Here is a 17,225-nt window from a genome sequence, read left to right on the forward strand (position 1 = left end):
AAAATAAAAAAAAATAAAAAATACCCAAATCTCTTTTTTAAACTCTCTTCCCAAATCACGCTTGTCCATTTAATGGACACCAAAATGTCATTATTCCCTTCCATGTGGTTCACAGTACGCAAAATAATATTTTATTAATAACTAGCAAATATTAATAGAATTCTGATATTATTTAATAATGGAATGCTGGCTATCAAAAGTGCTTTCTCCTGCTTAAAGAGAAAAATAGCTAAATATATCTTTTTTTTGCCAAGACAATAACTAAAAATAAAATGAACAATTCAGGAGGTTATTTATTATGAAGCGATATAATTATTAAGGCAAAATGAAGAAAATGAGGCAAAACAGCTGTTCAGTGTGATGTTTCTCCATCAAAATGAGGCCATACAAACCTAGTAAAAGAGAGAGACAAGGAAAAAAGAAACTAAAATTCTTATTTCTCAGTAGCATCCTCAAACTGTCATTCACCTTAAGAAAAATTGAAAACAATACGTAGGATGATTCTGAACTAATTGTTTCAGTACGAAGAATATGGATTCATAGGTTTATACAAGCACACAATACCCCAAATACTGGATTGGTTACAAGTCTGGGAAGAGCACAAAATCAAATTGAGATTCAAGGTGCTGGTGATAACCTATAAAGCCCTAAATGGCGAGGGTCCGGGATATTTGAGGGAACACCTGCTGCCAGCATCAAGTTCCCTTCGTCCAGTGCGCTCCCACAGGGAGGGTCTCCTCAGGGTGCCACCGGTTAAAGACTGCCGGCGGGTAACACCCAGGGGTAGGGCCTTCTCAGTGGGTGCGCCTGCCCTGTGGAACCAGCTGCCTGCGGAGCTTAGGACTGCCCCCAACTTCCGTTCATTCCGCTGGGACCTGAAGACCTGGCTCTTCGAGCTCTCTGGCCCAGGCTGAGAGTATTTTTAATTTTAATTTTAACTGGGTTTTAATTTTCTCAGGGTTCTATTTAATCTCTTTTAATTTGTTTTAACGTTTGTATTGACTGTCTTTTAAATGCCCTGTAAACCGCCCTGAGTCCTTCGGGAAAGGGCGGTATATAAATCTAAATAAATAAATAAATAAATAAATAAATAAATAAATAAATAAATAAATAAATAAATAAAAAAATAAGACAAGAAGCCACAAACAAATCATGCGTCCTTGTTTACCTTTCATACTGGGACAAAAAGCTAATAACAAGCCATGGGTTCAAATGTGACGTACAAAAAGGTTTAATTGATTCCGTTTGCACAGACTCATATCAAACCAAAACCAAATACAGATTTGACTTACAAGCGCAACTGAGCCCCAAATGTCTATTGCTAAGCAAGACAGTTGTTAAATGAGTTTTATCCCATTTTACAATCTTTCCTGCTGTAGTTGTTAAGTGAATCACCATAGTTGTTAATTTAGTAACATGGTTGTTGAGTGAATCTGGCTTCCCCATTGATTTTGCTTGTCAGAAGTTTGCAAAAGGTGATCACGTGACTCCAGGACACTGCAACTGTCATAAATATGAGCCAGTTGCCAAGCATCTTAATTTTGATCATGTGACCATGGGGATACTGTAAAAGTCGTAAGTGTAAAAAAAAGGTCATAAGTCACATTTTTCAGTGCCATTGTAACTTTGAACGGTCACTCAATGAATGGTTGTAACTTGAGAACTACCTGTTGGCTATTTTAGGGCTTCATTTGATATGATAACCTACCACTAGGTACAAATAGAAAAAGTTATGCTATGTTATGCAGATATTTAATAAAATAAGTCAGGATTGATCGAATTAGCTTTTTAATTGCTAATTAATCATTGGATTCACAGTGTACATTATGCAATACAGATCCGATACATAAATAAGTGGGAGGACAGTCCCAAAAATACTAGAATGTAGGAAGCTGATGCCATCTAGATTCTGAGTAAAAAATCTGGAGAACAAAAGGCAACAATTAATAAACATCTTTTATGTTTCTTTTTCCTTCTTACATTGCATTTGTTACATTTCCTTTTAAAATATAGCACATTCTTATTTATTACGATTTATCTTTTGCTTTCCAGTCAAATAATCAGTGTGGAACATTATGAAACGTCTATATTTTGGAAGGAGTATAGAGGAAGCTGTATATGAAATGCAATATTTTACCTCTGCACAAGCAGAGCTTTGCTATTTGTAAAATTAAAGCTCTATACTTTGTTCAATAATCCCCTTCCCCCATATCTTCTGCTATTCAGCTTTTGAAGTAACTGTTTCTCATCCAATAAAAATCTTCTGGATTTTCAAAGACAAACACATCTCCAGGGACCAATTTTTGTCTTGCAGCAGTGTAGGTGTTTACAATGGCTAATAAGCCACACCAACTCAGTCTGGGAAATCAATGTTTCCATCCTTTATGTGACCCAAAGCTCATTAGAGACACCTTGGAGCCACAGAGAAGCCAAATATCATTTGAGGAAGCAGATAGCATAGCAACATGAAGATGAAGGCTGCCTGCATGTTCAAAGTACTGATCCAGCTCCAGCTGTGCAAATATGGATGGCCCATGAAACAAGTGCATAGAGAGAAATCTTTGGGATTTGGGTGGAAGAGAGAAAATGAGATATGGTTCTTTCTAGACATTATTAGTAAAATTCTGCAGGGATAGATTTTAAAAGTAGGAGTTACCTTAAAACCTGAGCAATTAGACCATATCCCACAACTAAGAGGGTGGGGCAATGGATCAGCAGTTAATATGATAGGCTTGTCGGCTAGAAAGGTGCCAACCCAGGTTCAAGACCTGAGCTCCAAGTGAAGGGGTAAGCTCTTGTCCTCGCCTGAGCTGCTGCCAACCTAGCAATTCGAAAGTACACAAATGCAAGAAGATAAATAGGTACCACTTTGCTGGGATGATAACAGTGCTCCATGATGTCATGGACACATGGCTGCAGAAATGTCTTTGGACAGCTCCGGTTCAATGGCCTTGAAATGGAAATAAGCACCGCCTCCTATAGTCAGCAACGACTAGCGGAGTAAAATCCGCAGGGACTCCTTTACCTTTTTTTTTTACCACAACTAAGAATTGAAAGGACTATGCATGTTTAGGAGAAGCAAAATGACGAGAACTCAGAGCTAATAAGCTTTAGATGCCCAGTTATTTTGAAAAAGGAGTTGCAGAGAAATACATTTCAGCTCAGAACCTGCAATGGAAAACATTCTTACAGTAAGAACTGTTGTCCAAAGACTGTCTTCAGGCAGTGGGTTCTCGTTCAATAAGCACACTGAAAAAGAGGTTGGACAACTGTCGGTAGAAATGCTGTCATGGTTCCGCCAAATGAAACTCTTCAAAAGAACTTCAAGGCATTGTTTACCTTAAAGAATCTTTTATTTGAGAAACAAAGTATCAGTACTACATAGTCGAAACCCAAAACTAAATTCCCCTCCCCTGGATACAAAGTAACAAAGCACAATTCCCTCCTCCAATAAACAGTCATAATTCACATTCCCCAAAATTAGCTTGAAGTGCGGGCTTTCTCCCCAGCTCTCCAGCCTGCCAAAACTCTATCGGTTCTGGGCCCAATGACCTTGGGTTCCCATGGCTGAGTTATTATTGCTATGACTAGAGGGACTCTCATCCACATGCCCCCTCCCAGCATCAACTAACTCTAAAAGCAATAGGGAAAAATGTCTGCATTTCCATCTGTTGTCAAAGCAAGAACATCCGATGTTAGCAGCATTGACAGATGCTGCCACTGTATCCTGCAAGCAGTATAGTGTATGGAGCAATGAGTTCATTAGGTCAGTCTGCCATAATCTTGCACCTCCTGATGTGTTGGGACTTCTCCTTTCAGAATTCTGCAACCATTGATCATGTTACCTCAAAATTGTGAAAGCTGCAGTTCTTCCGCATCCGTAGTGGGTAAGATCAAAGGAAAGTTGGGATATATAATTTCCAAATCTCTTTAAATGTTATCATTGTATGAGAGTGGCGAATCCTGGAGTACGCCGAAACAGCCAATGGATTCAATATCAGAGCAAACCCAAAGATGCTTTTTCAAAAGGCAGCTGGGCTTTGTTTTTCCTTGAAGACATTTCACTTCTCGTCCAAGAAGCTTCTGACTGAAGTCATAACTGACTCAGCGAGACTGAGTCAGAACTGAGTAAGTTTCTTGGATAAGAAGCAAAACCTCTTCAAGGAAAAACAAGTCCAGCTGCCTTTGGGACAACCTGGATGACTGAGAATCTCCATAGACATAGACAATCACAGGAAACTCTTTCCGTAATTTACCCTAGTTTAAAAACCCTGATTGGATTCAACATTACATCAGCAGGATATTGGTAAGAACAATCTAGATTTTCTTGTGGTGATCCCTTTCCCTTTGCCTCACTCAGTCAAGGGTTGGATGATACCAAAACCTGCTGCTAAAAGAATGGCCTTCCGCTGAACTGGGACGATTGGCCTGCTAGACATTCCAGTGTTTATTCACACAATCCTAAGGGAATTTATCCAAGAATAAATTCCACCAAAGATGAGACTTGCTTCCAAGTCAACTTGCACTGCAAAACACATCACATGCAACATTCCCGCACCTGCCACAAAGTGGCTTTGTGAGGTTTTATACTCGGGGTTTGGGGTCAGATGCCATTCTGCAGTAAGGACTGTTCCCTTTTTTTCAACTGTCATTTCTGAATCAAATCGTGGGATTTTTGGAGAGATGCAATGTAGCGTATTCCTGTTTAACGAGAACAATCCAAGCCTCCTATTGCCACAGAGGCATGCACAAACTGTGCTTGCCATGGGATTAACACCCCTCCCTGAACTTCAGGCTTGTGAATATGGTAGGGAGAACCAGGCAAATCTAATTTAAACAACTGAGCAGCCAAAAAGTGGGCTTATGCTCTGGACACAGGGCAGCAAAAGGCTTGACTGAAGCTCCAGGGGAGTATGAAAGGCAGAAAGGGAAGCAAAGCATCCAGCTATCAAGTGGGCAGCTGCAAAGAGACTGATGGCATCTGTCTGGGGAATGCAACAGGGATGTGGGCAACTGAGATTGGAGGTAATGAGGGCTATGCCTGGAAGAAATCCAGCTATCCTTTCTGGAAGTTCAAGCATTTGCCTGCTGAATCCCAAGAGCCCATCCCAGACAGCCCTAATTACAGAATGCCTGCAGCAGACAAGAAGAGAAAAGAGTTGTCAGAGGAAGGAAGAAAACAAGGAATTGGACGAAGAAGGAATGGCGCAGCTTGGTGGGCTATGTCAGACTATATGAATACCATCTTTCAAGACAGGGAAGAAAAATACGCTGCTCTGGTCAGTCAGCTACTAACCAGAAAAGCACTTTCCAGTTTTTTTCTTGTGCTTTTCGTATCAGCGTGACTTAAAAAAAATCAGCCGGGCTTACAACGTTAGCTAGGAAATCGTAATGAGCATTATTACAGATGCAGCCACTGCTAAGGAAGTTGAACTATTGCTTTTAGCATTTGTTTCACTGTATTTTGTTTTTAATTATACATTGCTCTGCCGAAATTTGCCCAGCTGGCTGACCTTAGCGAATCTTAACAACATAAGCTGAGTGATGGTGGTCTGGGGGTCCCATTAATTAAACTGTGTCATCTTATGGGAGTCCAGACTGGACCTGTCCTCTGGAATGACACCCCCCAGAGATTCATCTGGCTCCCACTATTATGACATTTAGGACATTGTTAGGGAACTGGTAGTTCTCCTAGGCCACAGGTCTGCAACCCGTGGCTCCGGAGCCGCATGCGGCTCCTGGTCCTCTGCCATGTGCAGTCCAAAAAAAAAAAAGTGGGACTAAAAAAGTTCAACCAATCAATTCAAATATGCAGGGTAGGTGCATATCTCGCCTTGGCTCTACTCTTCAGTCAAACCCTGTTCTGCTCATGCGCGCATGTACGCGCATGCGCACATATTTTTTGCGGCTCCCAGTTTTTCCTTTTGTGAGGGAACCGGTTCCGAGTGGCTCTTTCACTGTTTGAGGTTGCTGACCCCTGCCCTAGGCTTTAGGACAGAATGATAGTGGGGCTCTGTAATGGTATGTGTGAATGACGTGCTTCCTGTCTGGACTACCTCAAAAGGGCTATCAAGCCTCCCTTAGTTATCATTGATTTATAACTGGTGAACTGCTCTTCCAACTGGCTGTGACCTTTTTTTACACGTATGGTTTTCTTTTTGTTTGTAAGCCATCTAGAATTGTCAAGACAATCCAAAGTTGTCAAGAAGCCAGTTAGCTTTGAAATTTGATAAACAAGATAAAAATAAAATAAAGTTATTTGGCTCAGTCTGCACAGGATAATTTCATTTTACTTATTTGATGTTTGTGCTGCATTCTGCATAGACTAGGATTGGAACCCAGTACTTTCCAGCCTTGTAACAGATTCTGAGATGGAGCTCTTAAACTACGTATGATTTCACTGTTGTCCCTTAATCATAGCATTCTTCCCTGAAATGTTTAGATCACGTGAGCAGCTGGGTCAGCCATGAAGTGATTTATTGGGCTTCATGTGATCATTTTTTTTTTGCACCCACCCCTGGTCATGCCAAAAACTTCCTACTGTGAGATGGTCAGACGAATGCTAGGTTCTGCTGTCTAAATTAAGGCATAGCTAATTACAGAGCGCTTTGTTCTAATGTGCTCACACGAATCAGGCAAGTGAGTTAATTAATATTTATGCAACACTCACGCTTGCCACGGGAGAGAACGTTCAATTGTTTGGAACAGAGCAGGGAAAATATGAAGCTAGCCACAACAGGAGTTGCATAGGAGCAGAGATCCATGTGAGGCAGCCTTCCCCCCCCCCCACACACACAAAGAATTTCCAGCTGGCTAATCTAAAAGCCAAGCTGCTTCTACATGCCTAACACCTAACACTACCAACTGAAAGGCATCATGCAGCCTTTGTGACTTTCCCTCCACAGTAGATGTGTTTGTTGTACAAAACAGATAGATAGAAGTAGCGGAGAGGCATAAAAAAGTTAAATGTGTTTGGTAACATAATCTGGATCTCCCCATAAAATTCCATGAACAAGGCAGGGAAGCTGCATAATGATCTGGAAACGTTTCAAGACAAAGTCTTTGACAAGCATGAACACCGATGAGAAATCCAGATGGTTGAACAGCCCGATACTAGCTTCAGGTCCCTTCTTGTTGAACTTCCATGGAATCCCATAGTCATGTTCCATCTTTGCACTAAGTTTCCAATTTCTATCTGGTTTACATGAAACAACGCAGTGAAGGCATCTATTCCAACTGCAACCATGATATAAATTTCTTTCCCTAGCAAAATTCTACTGCTTTTCTTAATCAGTTGTGAAAGAAACGCAAGGCAACCTTACTTACTCTCATCAGGATTTGGGGCAGCGAGGATGGCACTATGTTTTCGCTTCACTTCCTCCACATTTTCTGAGATGTTCTCTATGAACCCACGGATTTCTTCCACCTGAGGGGGGAAAAAAGCCTGGCATGATTGTAGAATTTAAATTCTGGATTCTGAAGTCAGCTATAATGAATGCTAATGTCAACCCTCCAGCTGGTGAATTCAACGTTAAAGAAATTCTATGGCCTTGAGATGCCATAAGTGATAAATTTTTATTCAATACACATCCCAGCACTGAAGAATATCAACACTCAAGTTTCCCACGTCAAGTTCTGGTTAGTTACCTATAGCTTTTCATAACCCCCACCCACCAGGTGTTCACGTTGGCCAATGACATTCTTTCTGTTTGTTATGGGAACGGTCCACTTTTCTGCCAGACATCTGATTTGGATAACCTTGGTTCTCACTGTCCATGGATGGCTTCCTGAAACTCCCCCACCCCCATTTCTATGGCTGTAGAAGTTAGCAAGCATCTTAGCAATTCAGCAATAGCACTTAAGATTGATTACAATCCCATTGTTAAATTAATCGATTGTTCTATCCCTCAGCCGAGATAAACTATACAGTCTTGTACGTCTCTGCTGTATTGAATTCCATCCTATTGAAAATATATTCAGAATATTTTTCACGATAAGCATTATCTATTTACATACTACTAAAACTCCCATTCTGCTACCTTTAACTGGTCGAAATGGCAAAACTATTTCAACCAAAATACTGTATATCAAATGGGCTGGCTAACAGAATGTGTCCAAAATCTAGGATTCATGACTTCCATAGAATTGAAATTTGGCAAATGTTATAAAACATTTTATGAAGCAATTTATGACATAATGAAAAAATGTCATGAAACATTTCTTGTGATCAATTTTGATGTTTCATTGAACTACACAGTTCAAAATGGGTTGCTTTCAAGACAGATACATCTCTGAATATCTGCCTGAATTTTTAAGAACTTTTGAAAAATATTAGAAGCTCCGCCACCATCTAAAGCACTGAGGAATCTGATAAGAAAATATTTCTGAAACAATAACTCATCAGGTCATAGGTTGTTAAGTGTTTCTAATAAAAGTGCTTAAAAATTGTTTGGTTAATTGGGTGTTTCCTAACTGCTGAATGTCCAGTGTCATGTGCCTCCATCTGGAGAATTTCCTTGTATCTATTTATCTTTATACATGTTAATATAAGAAATAAGATCACGTTGTAACTGGCTGTAAGCTGAGGGCATATACTGGTCTAATATCTGATTTTTTTTACATAAACTTCCTCACAGAAAAGCCACGGTAAAGAGCCATGGTGGTGCAGTGGTTAGAATGCAGTATTGCAGGCTGACTGCTCATAGCCAGAAGTTTGATCCTGACCGGCTCAAGGTTGACTGAGCCTTCCATTTTTCTCAGCTCAGTAAAATGAGGACCCACCTTATTGGGGGCAATATGCTGACTGTGTAAACCGCTTAGGGAATGCTGCAAAGAACACTATGGAGCGGTATATAAGTCTGAGTGCTATTGATATTGCTAAACAATACTGTGCTTCAGTTGTTAGCTGGCCTAGACATTGGTATCTGAATATAGATCTTTTTTACATTCATATTATATGTGTTTTAATCTAAGTGAAATGTTTTTATATATATATATATATATATATATATATATATATATATATATATATATATATATATATATATATATATATATATGTTTTCTGAGGTTTTCGCGGGTGTTCGTATGTGGATCTTTGGTTATTCGGGTTTTTCCCCGCGTAGAGCTAAAGTTGTAGGGGCGACGTTTCGACGGAATCCCATCCGTCATCATCAGGCTGGAGGCTTCTGCTTCCTTCTTCTGGGAGAAGCATGTGGCTGTTTGTTCCTCTTTTTTAAACTGCCAGAAGGGGTGTGTTCTGTGGGTGGAGGTTGCTCTGATTGGGTGGGGGAGTAAGTGTGTTCTGATTGGGTGGGAGTGTGTTTTGAATGGTGGGTGTGTTCTGATTGGGTGGGGGTGTGTTTTGAGTGGATGGGCTGGTCTCAGCTGCCAGCCTTAGACCTGAGCTGGTGAGTTGTGCTGCTTTTGTTCGGCTTCGTGTTTGTGGTGGTGCCATGTTTTTATAGTGGGTGTCAGTTTGCTTATTGTGTGGTTTGGAGGGGTTTAAAGTGGCTGATGTTGCAGCTGTGGTTAGGTTTCTGTTTTGTGGTTGTGCCTCGTTATCATTGTGGGTTCGGATTTGCTTTTTGAATCCCACCCAATCAGAACACACTTATTTCCTGTGTCAGCCTGTCCTGAAGGCCATCGACAGGCAATAGTCACACCGGTGACAGCTCATATTTGTGTAAATTTTAAATTGCTAACAAAGAATTAAGGGAGACTGATATGCATTTCAAACTTATTAGTTTTCATCAGTCAGCCATACCCTTCTGAGATTCAAACCTGGGCTGATTAAACATTAGGCAGTTGTTTTCACCTCTAAGCCACAGGATCTCTCTCGCTTTGACTGATGAAAACTAATAAGTTTGAAATGCATATCAGTCTCCCTTAATTCTTTGTTAGCAATTTAAAATTTACATACATACACATACAACTTTCTGAAAATGAAAGGAACGCGGGAAGAAACCTGAGACTCTAGATCTACACATACAGACACCCGCGAGAATCTACGAAAACATATATATATATATATATATATATATATATATATATATATATATATATATATATATATATATATATATATATATATATATATATATCATGTCCATGTATGATATGCCATATATTAAATAATAAATAGGAAACAAGGATTTCTCACCTGCTCAAAAAACTCATCCATAAAACGATCCCGATCCACACCAACAGCAACCTCGTCGTCATCATCACTGTCCTTGGCCTGCAATGGCAAGAAACATAATTTCAATATCTGCAATCTCAAAGGCATGCCTCAAAGAATGCAAAGACCTAAATTCTGCATCATAAGGCCAGAGAAAACATCAGTTGGATAGTACCTTTGATTTCCCAAGGACAAAGACAGCTAATACTTTGATTCCTATTCTTCCAACTCATTCATTTCTGAGTTCTTCTAGTGCCAATAAATCCTCCTTTCTCCAGGGTGAGCTAAAACAGGGCTTTTCAACCAGTGGTATGGGTACCACCTGTGGTACATTGGCACCCGGCAGGTGGTACAGAACCATCCTAGAAAAGAGGTAGCGGGGGAGGGGAATGAGCTGAACTGGTGGCAGCATCGCACAAGCCTGAGCGGGAGATGGCTGGAGCAGCAGGGCTGTCAAGCGTCAGTGGAAGTGCCAGGATCAGCGCTTCTTCAGGGCTGTCAGGGATCAGCGGAAGTGCCATGATCTAGCTGGGTGCTGATCCTGGCGCTTCTGAGCCCAGAAGAAGCGCCGATCAGCTGGAATATTGCTGCATCCCTAGGATCTTGTGATTTATATTCAGATGCTTGGCAACTGATTCAGATTTATGATGGTCACAGTGTCCCAGGGTCATGTGAAGTGACCAAAACCTGCTGCAACCACCCAGCAGGGGGGGGGATAAAAACCAAACACACCCCACCCCACCCCCACTGCCAATCCTCAACAGACATGTTCACAACAATGAAACCCTCAGACAGGAGGAAGAGCGCTGCCGGGCAGGCAGACAGGTTTCTTGCTCGGCTGTGGCTTGGGGGGCACTTTTTCCAGTGCCATTGTAACTTTGAACAGTCACTAAGCGAACTGTTGTAAGTCAAGGACTACCTGTACTTCATCACTTTTTTCCTTTTTTTTTTGGTCATCACGTTTTTGACACCTTGCTAGGCGATTGGTAGTACTCGGATGTTGCCATATCCTATAAGTCAGACATGTCAAACACAAGGCCCAGGGGCCAGATCCGGCCCGCGAGGTGGTTTCATGTGGCCCGCGAAGCCATCCTGGAAACAGTGAGGGAATGGCCCCCACTGCCTTGGCCCTGGCCCAGAGACCCTCCTTCTGCCAGAGACCCTCAGATCTGTCCCACTCCTGCCCAGGCCCCCATAGGCACCCTTGATGCGAACGATGTAGAGCTGGCCATGCCCACCCAGTAGGCCATACGCACTCTAGCCACGCCTACCCAGTAGGACACGCCCACCCTGGCCACACCCACCCATCCCCCTGAGGGCAACCACAATGCTCATGCGGCCCTCAATGAAATTGAGTTTGACACCCCTGCTATAAGTGGTACAATGGGTGAAAAGGGTGAAAAGCCCTGAACTAAAAGCAAAAGTACATTCTGCTCTATATGGGGGTATATCCATCTCCTCAGTGCCTACCCCACTATGTACTTTCTATATCTGTGCCTCTCCCCCAAGGCAAAAACCATAAAGAGAAGGGCAGAAACATCGCAAGAAAAAGATATTAGTGGTAAAGGTAAAGGTGCCCCTGCACGTGCGTGCTAGTCGTTTCCGACTCTAGGGGCCGGTGCTCATCTCCGTTTCAAAGCCGAAGAGCCAGCGTTTGTCCGAGGACGACTCCGTGGTCATGTGGCCAGCATGACTGGACACCAAAGGTGCACGGAATGCTGTTACCTTCCCACCATAGTTGTCCCTATTTTTCTACTTGCATTTTTACGTGCTTTCGAACTGCTAGGTTGGCAGAAGCTGGGACGAGTAACAGGCGCTCACTCTGTTACGCGGCACTCGGGATTCGACCTGCCAAACTGCCAACCTTCTGATCGACAAGCTCAGCATCCTAACCCACTGAGCCACCGTTTCCTTAACTTTGATCAAAATTGTAACAAGCCCAATTGAGCCAGGGGCAGGAAGTAATACAATACACTTCCACCATCACAGTAGCCACAAGTCTGTCCAAGCTCCATCTAGTTCAAGCAACTCTGATCCTGTGTTGCCAGGAAACACCTTTAAGGAGCAAGTGACAGTCACAGAAAGGATTTCATACCATATTAGATCTGGAGTACCTTTGTCCTCTCAGAATTTGAATCCCACATTCACACATGCACACCCAAATTTGGTGCCTTTCACAGAAACACTGAACGCATTTTCCCCCTACACAATTCCGTACATAATTCTTCTTTTGAAGAACCAAAAATCATAAAGGGTCTGCCGGCACCTTTTCCCACCAATGCATTTCATCAAAGGGCATAAGCTTTTTTTAGCCGCCCCTTTCTTCACCACAAACTCGGAATGCCTAAACTGTTGTAGGATTAAACTGGGATGAAGCCGAGAGGGAAAGGAGGGGAAAATAAAACAGGGTAGTTGTGTGGATGCAAGTTACAGGTGAAACAGATTATAACTGGCTTATCAATTAACATTTGTAACTCGTTAAAAAAAAGTATTGTTTGTTGAAACTGTCTGGAATATTTTGAAACTTTCTGATATATGTGAATTCATCAGTAGTCCAATTCACTGTGAAGTTGCTGTAATCTTTCTTTGTTCCAAAATGCCACTCTAAGTTCTGCAATGGGCAATCTTGGGAGACTGAAATGTTCTGATATTATTTTTTACTTGAGTCCTGATGTCAGTCATGTGTCCATTAATTCTTTAATGCAAAGTATAGATAGTCGTTGACTTGTGACCATAATGGAGTCCGGTATTTCATTTGTAAGCCACTGCAGTCGTAAATCAACTGACTGGACTTGATTTTATGATCATTTTTCTTACACTGGAAACCAGTAAAAACATTGCAAATTGGGGTCATGCAACCATGGGACACTGCAACTGAATGTAAACCTAAATGTGAACATAAATTGCAAGCTGGTTTCCAATGTTTGAAATGTGACCAGGTGACCAGGAGAGGGGCAGTAGTTTTAACTTTGAGGACAGGTTGTAAGTAGCTTTTTTAAAGTCCGTCTTCACTTCAATGTTTACATCAGATTTCAATACCAACTAGGGAAAATATAATGCAGCTACGGGACAAGGCCTATCTGTACTGCTGTTCCCATAGTAATTACCTCTGCCCACATTTAACATCCTTGCTGAATAGTCAAGCACACGTTTTCTGGTTCAACTGTCCCAAAAGTCAAATGGCAAAACTTGTGTTTTGTGTTGCTGGAGCTCCTTGGGATTCGGGGGCAAGCTGGTTTCTCAGGTTTAGGATCTCTTGCCAATCTCCATCACTCATTTCTTAGCATCTTGCCACCCTACATCTGACCAGCTGCCTTAAAGCTTCAGTGTCCTCACAAGTGGGCTGCAGGGTCAGCCGGTCAGCTGACAACTTTTTATTTTTTGCCTCACAGAGAACAAGTAAAAGGTAAAAGGAAAGGCAGCGATAGACTGGGGGTGAGGAAGTCAACAGGGAGCCTTTTTTGATACTTCCTAATCGGCCAACTGGAGGGAGCAACTGTCAGCACCGGTGAGTCCTCGTAATCTGTATTTGGATCCAGAAAGAGGTAGAGATGCTTTGGAGGCAACATAGGAAACTTTACTCTGGTGCCATATGGACCATTGCCCTCTTGGGATATGAACAATGCAAACCTCTGTTCACAGTGGCTGTTTGAAGGGAAAGAAGTATAGAATGTTGTAAGACTGAATCTGAGGACTGGAGAATGGAAACAATCTTGGCAGAGAAATGCTTTGATTTCCAGACATATGTCTCCTCCTCTGTTTAAAATGGGTAATAGTCGAAAATAGCAGTTTGCCCAGCACTAAATCAGTCCCTCCTCAAAATGTGAGATTCGGGAAGCATGATTCTAAACAAAGGTTTCTTCGAGGATGCACAGTGCAATCAGGAAGGGCGCAATGTAGGTTGTCTCTCTTCCTGGTGAGAAGGTGCTGCCATGTGCTTGAGGCTCCTACAGCCCTGTGTGGCAGCTCGACAACTCAGCTGGGGAGTTTGCACTTACATCTCAAGCAATCGCATTCCTTGCAGGGAAATGGCAAACCATGCGTGGGCGCATTGCTTCAAACTCTAGAGTCGTCCTCCTCTGCAGCCCTCCCTCTCTTGCTTCTTGAAGAGGGAGCATTCCAGGTCGGGGCCACATCCCATTCTGGTGGCCCCAAATCACAGCTGACAGTCGTCATGGCAACTTCTCCCTCAGAAGGAGTGGGTGCAGCTGGGAGCAAAGGGTGCCCTTCTTTGCTCAGGAACAATGCTCCAGGGTCCCTACTTAGCAGCTTGGGCTGAAGCATCAGTAAAAACAAGACTAGAGTTTGGCGAGGGGAAGAACACACTGTCCAGCTGATTACTGAGCAGTGTTGCTATTTAAGAAGAATGATCTGCAGTCAAAGTAATGATTTGTACCCTTATTAAGGGTTATTTAATTTGCATTTTACACTGTTGCTCCAGTTCTTTATTAAGGATAGGAACCCAACCATTGGTCAGTGACCATAGTAAACTGGGGTTGATTCCACAGATGCCAGCTGATTTCTACCACCAATTCTATAACAAAAATTCTGTCATTTGTATTAGGGTGGGTATTTTTTTTTTCTATCCTTGCATTCCTCCAGACTATCAAGTCCCACTCAGCTTTTTGTGTTTGAAGGCTTGAAAGGTCAGAGTTTCTCAACCTCATCAACTTTAAGCTGCACGGACTTTAACTCCCAGAATTCTCTGCCAACATGCTTGCTGAGGCATACTGGGAGTTGAAGTCCACACATCTTAAAATTGATGAGGAAACACTGACCTAGGTAGGGTCTGATGAGCACAAAAGAAATGTTCAAAAAGAAGATACAATGATGACTTTAGAGTCCAGGAGAATCTTCTCAAGCATTTGAAAGTTTAAGCAAAGCAGGAAAAAGTTGGGCACATAATCGAGGATGGACTTTCCCACATAAGCTATCTGCTCTCCCACCAAATAAATTATCCAAAGAAATGTCTATGGTGCTTTCAGGAAGCTTGGAACCAGTGTCTCTTTCTTTCTCTATTAATTGTGTTTTCTGCAAGTGCCACATTTGGTCTTCTCCATCAAGCCCTTCATGGTGCACCAAGTTCCTTAATCTTTCCTCTTTATGATTGAGGAGCATCCCCTACTCCAAATGATTTGGTTGGCCCCTCCATTTGCTCAACAACCCAAACTTACGGGCTTTCTGTGCTTGAAGGCTTCTACAATGAAAGGTACGGTACGTATTTTTAAATAAACAAATCTGACACAGTGCCAACTAGATTTTGGAGAGCTTCCAGACACAAAAAGGAGCAACAGCTAAGCAATCTGGCCTGGCATTAGGTATATTAGAGAGGTTTGTGGGCTTTTGTCTGTGCATCAACCAACCCTCTTTCACCACCAGAGTTGGAAATGCACCTGTGCTCAGCTCTTCTCCTCCCCACTCCCACCCCCTCAGTTCCACCTCCTCCATTGTGCCATTTTTACCCACCATTGTTTCAGCCCCCTGGTCTTTATTGCAAGCAGCAGCTGCCAGGTCCCTCCCATCAGCCACCCAGGAAACAAAGGATAGGAAAGCCTTGTTGCCAAGAGGTACCAGCTAGGTGTCATGTCATTTCATTTTGATTCCCTGTTAAAATATGCGTATATTGGCACTAAAGCCCCTTTTAATCGTTTTGCTTCAGGCAATCACAAGCTTATTCTTAGCAGCCACAAGTTCTTATTAATGCTCATTTTGAAACTGGAGCAAGGCAGAAAGACTCAATAGGAGCTGCAGACTTAGTAAAAAAGCATAAGAAAGGAACCATTCCTCTAACATTAAATTCAAATTCACCCTGAAGATGGAGTTTTGACAATAAGACAGTAATTATTTGGGCAAGATTCGCATTTAACAGGGCTGCTTCTCTTTCACTCCAAAACACTACACTGGCACCTGACTAATTGATAACCAAAAACCAGCGAGTACAGGCTGGAAGAAGATCGTGCTTATTTAGTCCAGTGGCTCTTCCAATTATCCTCTGTAGCAAGCTGCAAAGAACCCAAAGGCCTTGCTAGCATCTCGGCGTACAGGAGTCTGCTGAAATCAGGCTGTTGATGGTTTTGAAGGTATTCAAGAGCTGCTGTTGCAACATGATAATGACCATATCACTGTCTGTCTCAAAAATAAATTGCCCCATTGGTAAGCAGGATGTGCATCAGAAATGCTTGCTATACAAACTACCTCCTACCTCAAAGTAGAAAACAAAGCTAATCTGTGTTATCAGGATGACTGCCAATCTGCTTTCCTGTTTGAATTAATATATGTCAGGTCAAATGCATAGTCCATACAGGAAGGTTAATGTCTACCAATAGAGGAGAATATTTCAGGGTTGAAATGAGGGGTTCTTGGTGCTCTCTAAGCTTGGTTGCTTACTTGCACACATTTCATTACCCAAACTAGATAACATGCGCTAAGGTTTGATGTCTACCAGAAATAACTGCTGTGTACTGGATTAAAATACCAATTTGATCAGGAAGGTATTTTCCTTACACTGTTTTATAGTTTCATCCTATTTTTCCATGAAGCTACTCAGGGCTGCAACGATGAGTCTTTCCTGTTCTATAGACAAGATGGGAAGCTGCTCAAGCACAGAAATTGCAATATTTCCTCAATTCCAAGTCTTGTTTCTGTTGCAAACTGTCTGGATAACCTTGCCCAAACTCTCTTGCCCTGAAACCCCAATTTGCAGAGCAGTGGTGGCGCAGTGGTTAGAATGCAGCATTGCAGACTAATTCATTGCTGACTGCCCGGAGTTCAGTTCTGGCTGGCTCAAGGTTGACTCAGCCTTCTATCCCTCCGAGGTCAGAAAAATGAGGACCCAGATTGTTGGGGGCAATATGCTGACTCTGTAAACTCCACTCACACAGAGAGGGTCTACTCAGGGTGCCGTCGGCCAGACAATGTCGGCTGGTGACCCCCCAGGGGGAGGGCCTTCTCTGTCGGGGCGCTTGCCCTTTGGAATCAGCTCCCCCGAGAACTTCGGATGGCCCCAGATCTCCAATCCTTTCGTCGGGACCTAAAGACATACCTT

At 42.4% G+C, this 17,225-nt stretch overlaps 1 protein-coding gene across 1 annotated transcript in view; it reads right to left on the reverse strand.

The window, feature by feature from the left end:
- STX1A (syntaxin 1A) overlaps positions 1-17,225 on the reverse strand; it is a gene marked incomplete at its 5' end in the record, with an annotated part of 59,932 nt that overhangs the window by 16,550 nt on the left and 26,157 nt on the right. Inside the window, 2 exons of the mRNA XM_083376512.1 lie at positions 7,327-7,426; positions 10,163-10,240. Of these exons, the coding sequence (XP_083232638.1) occupies positions 7,327-7,426; positions 10,163-10,240 (178 nt within the window). The remainder of the gene's footprint in view (positions 1-7,326; positions 7,427-10,162; positions 10,241-17,225) is intronic.

This window comes from Vipera ursinii, assembly GCF_947247035.1.
Source record: "Vipera ursinii genome assembly, chromosome: 1".
Classification (NCBI taxonomy): Eukaryota; Metazoa; Chordata; class Lepidosauria; order Squamata; family Viperidae; genus Vipera; species Vipera ursinii.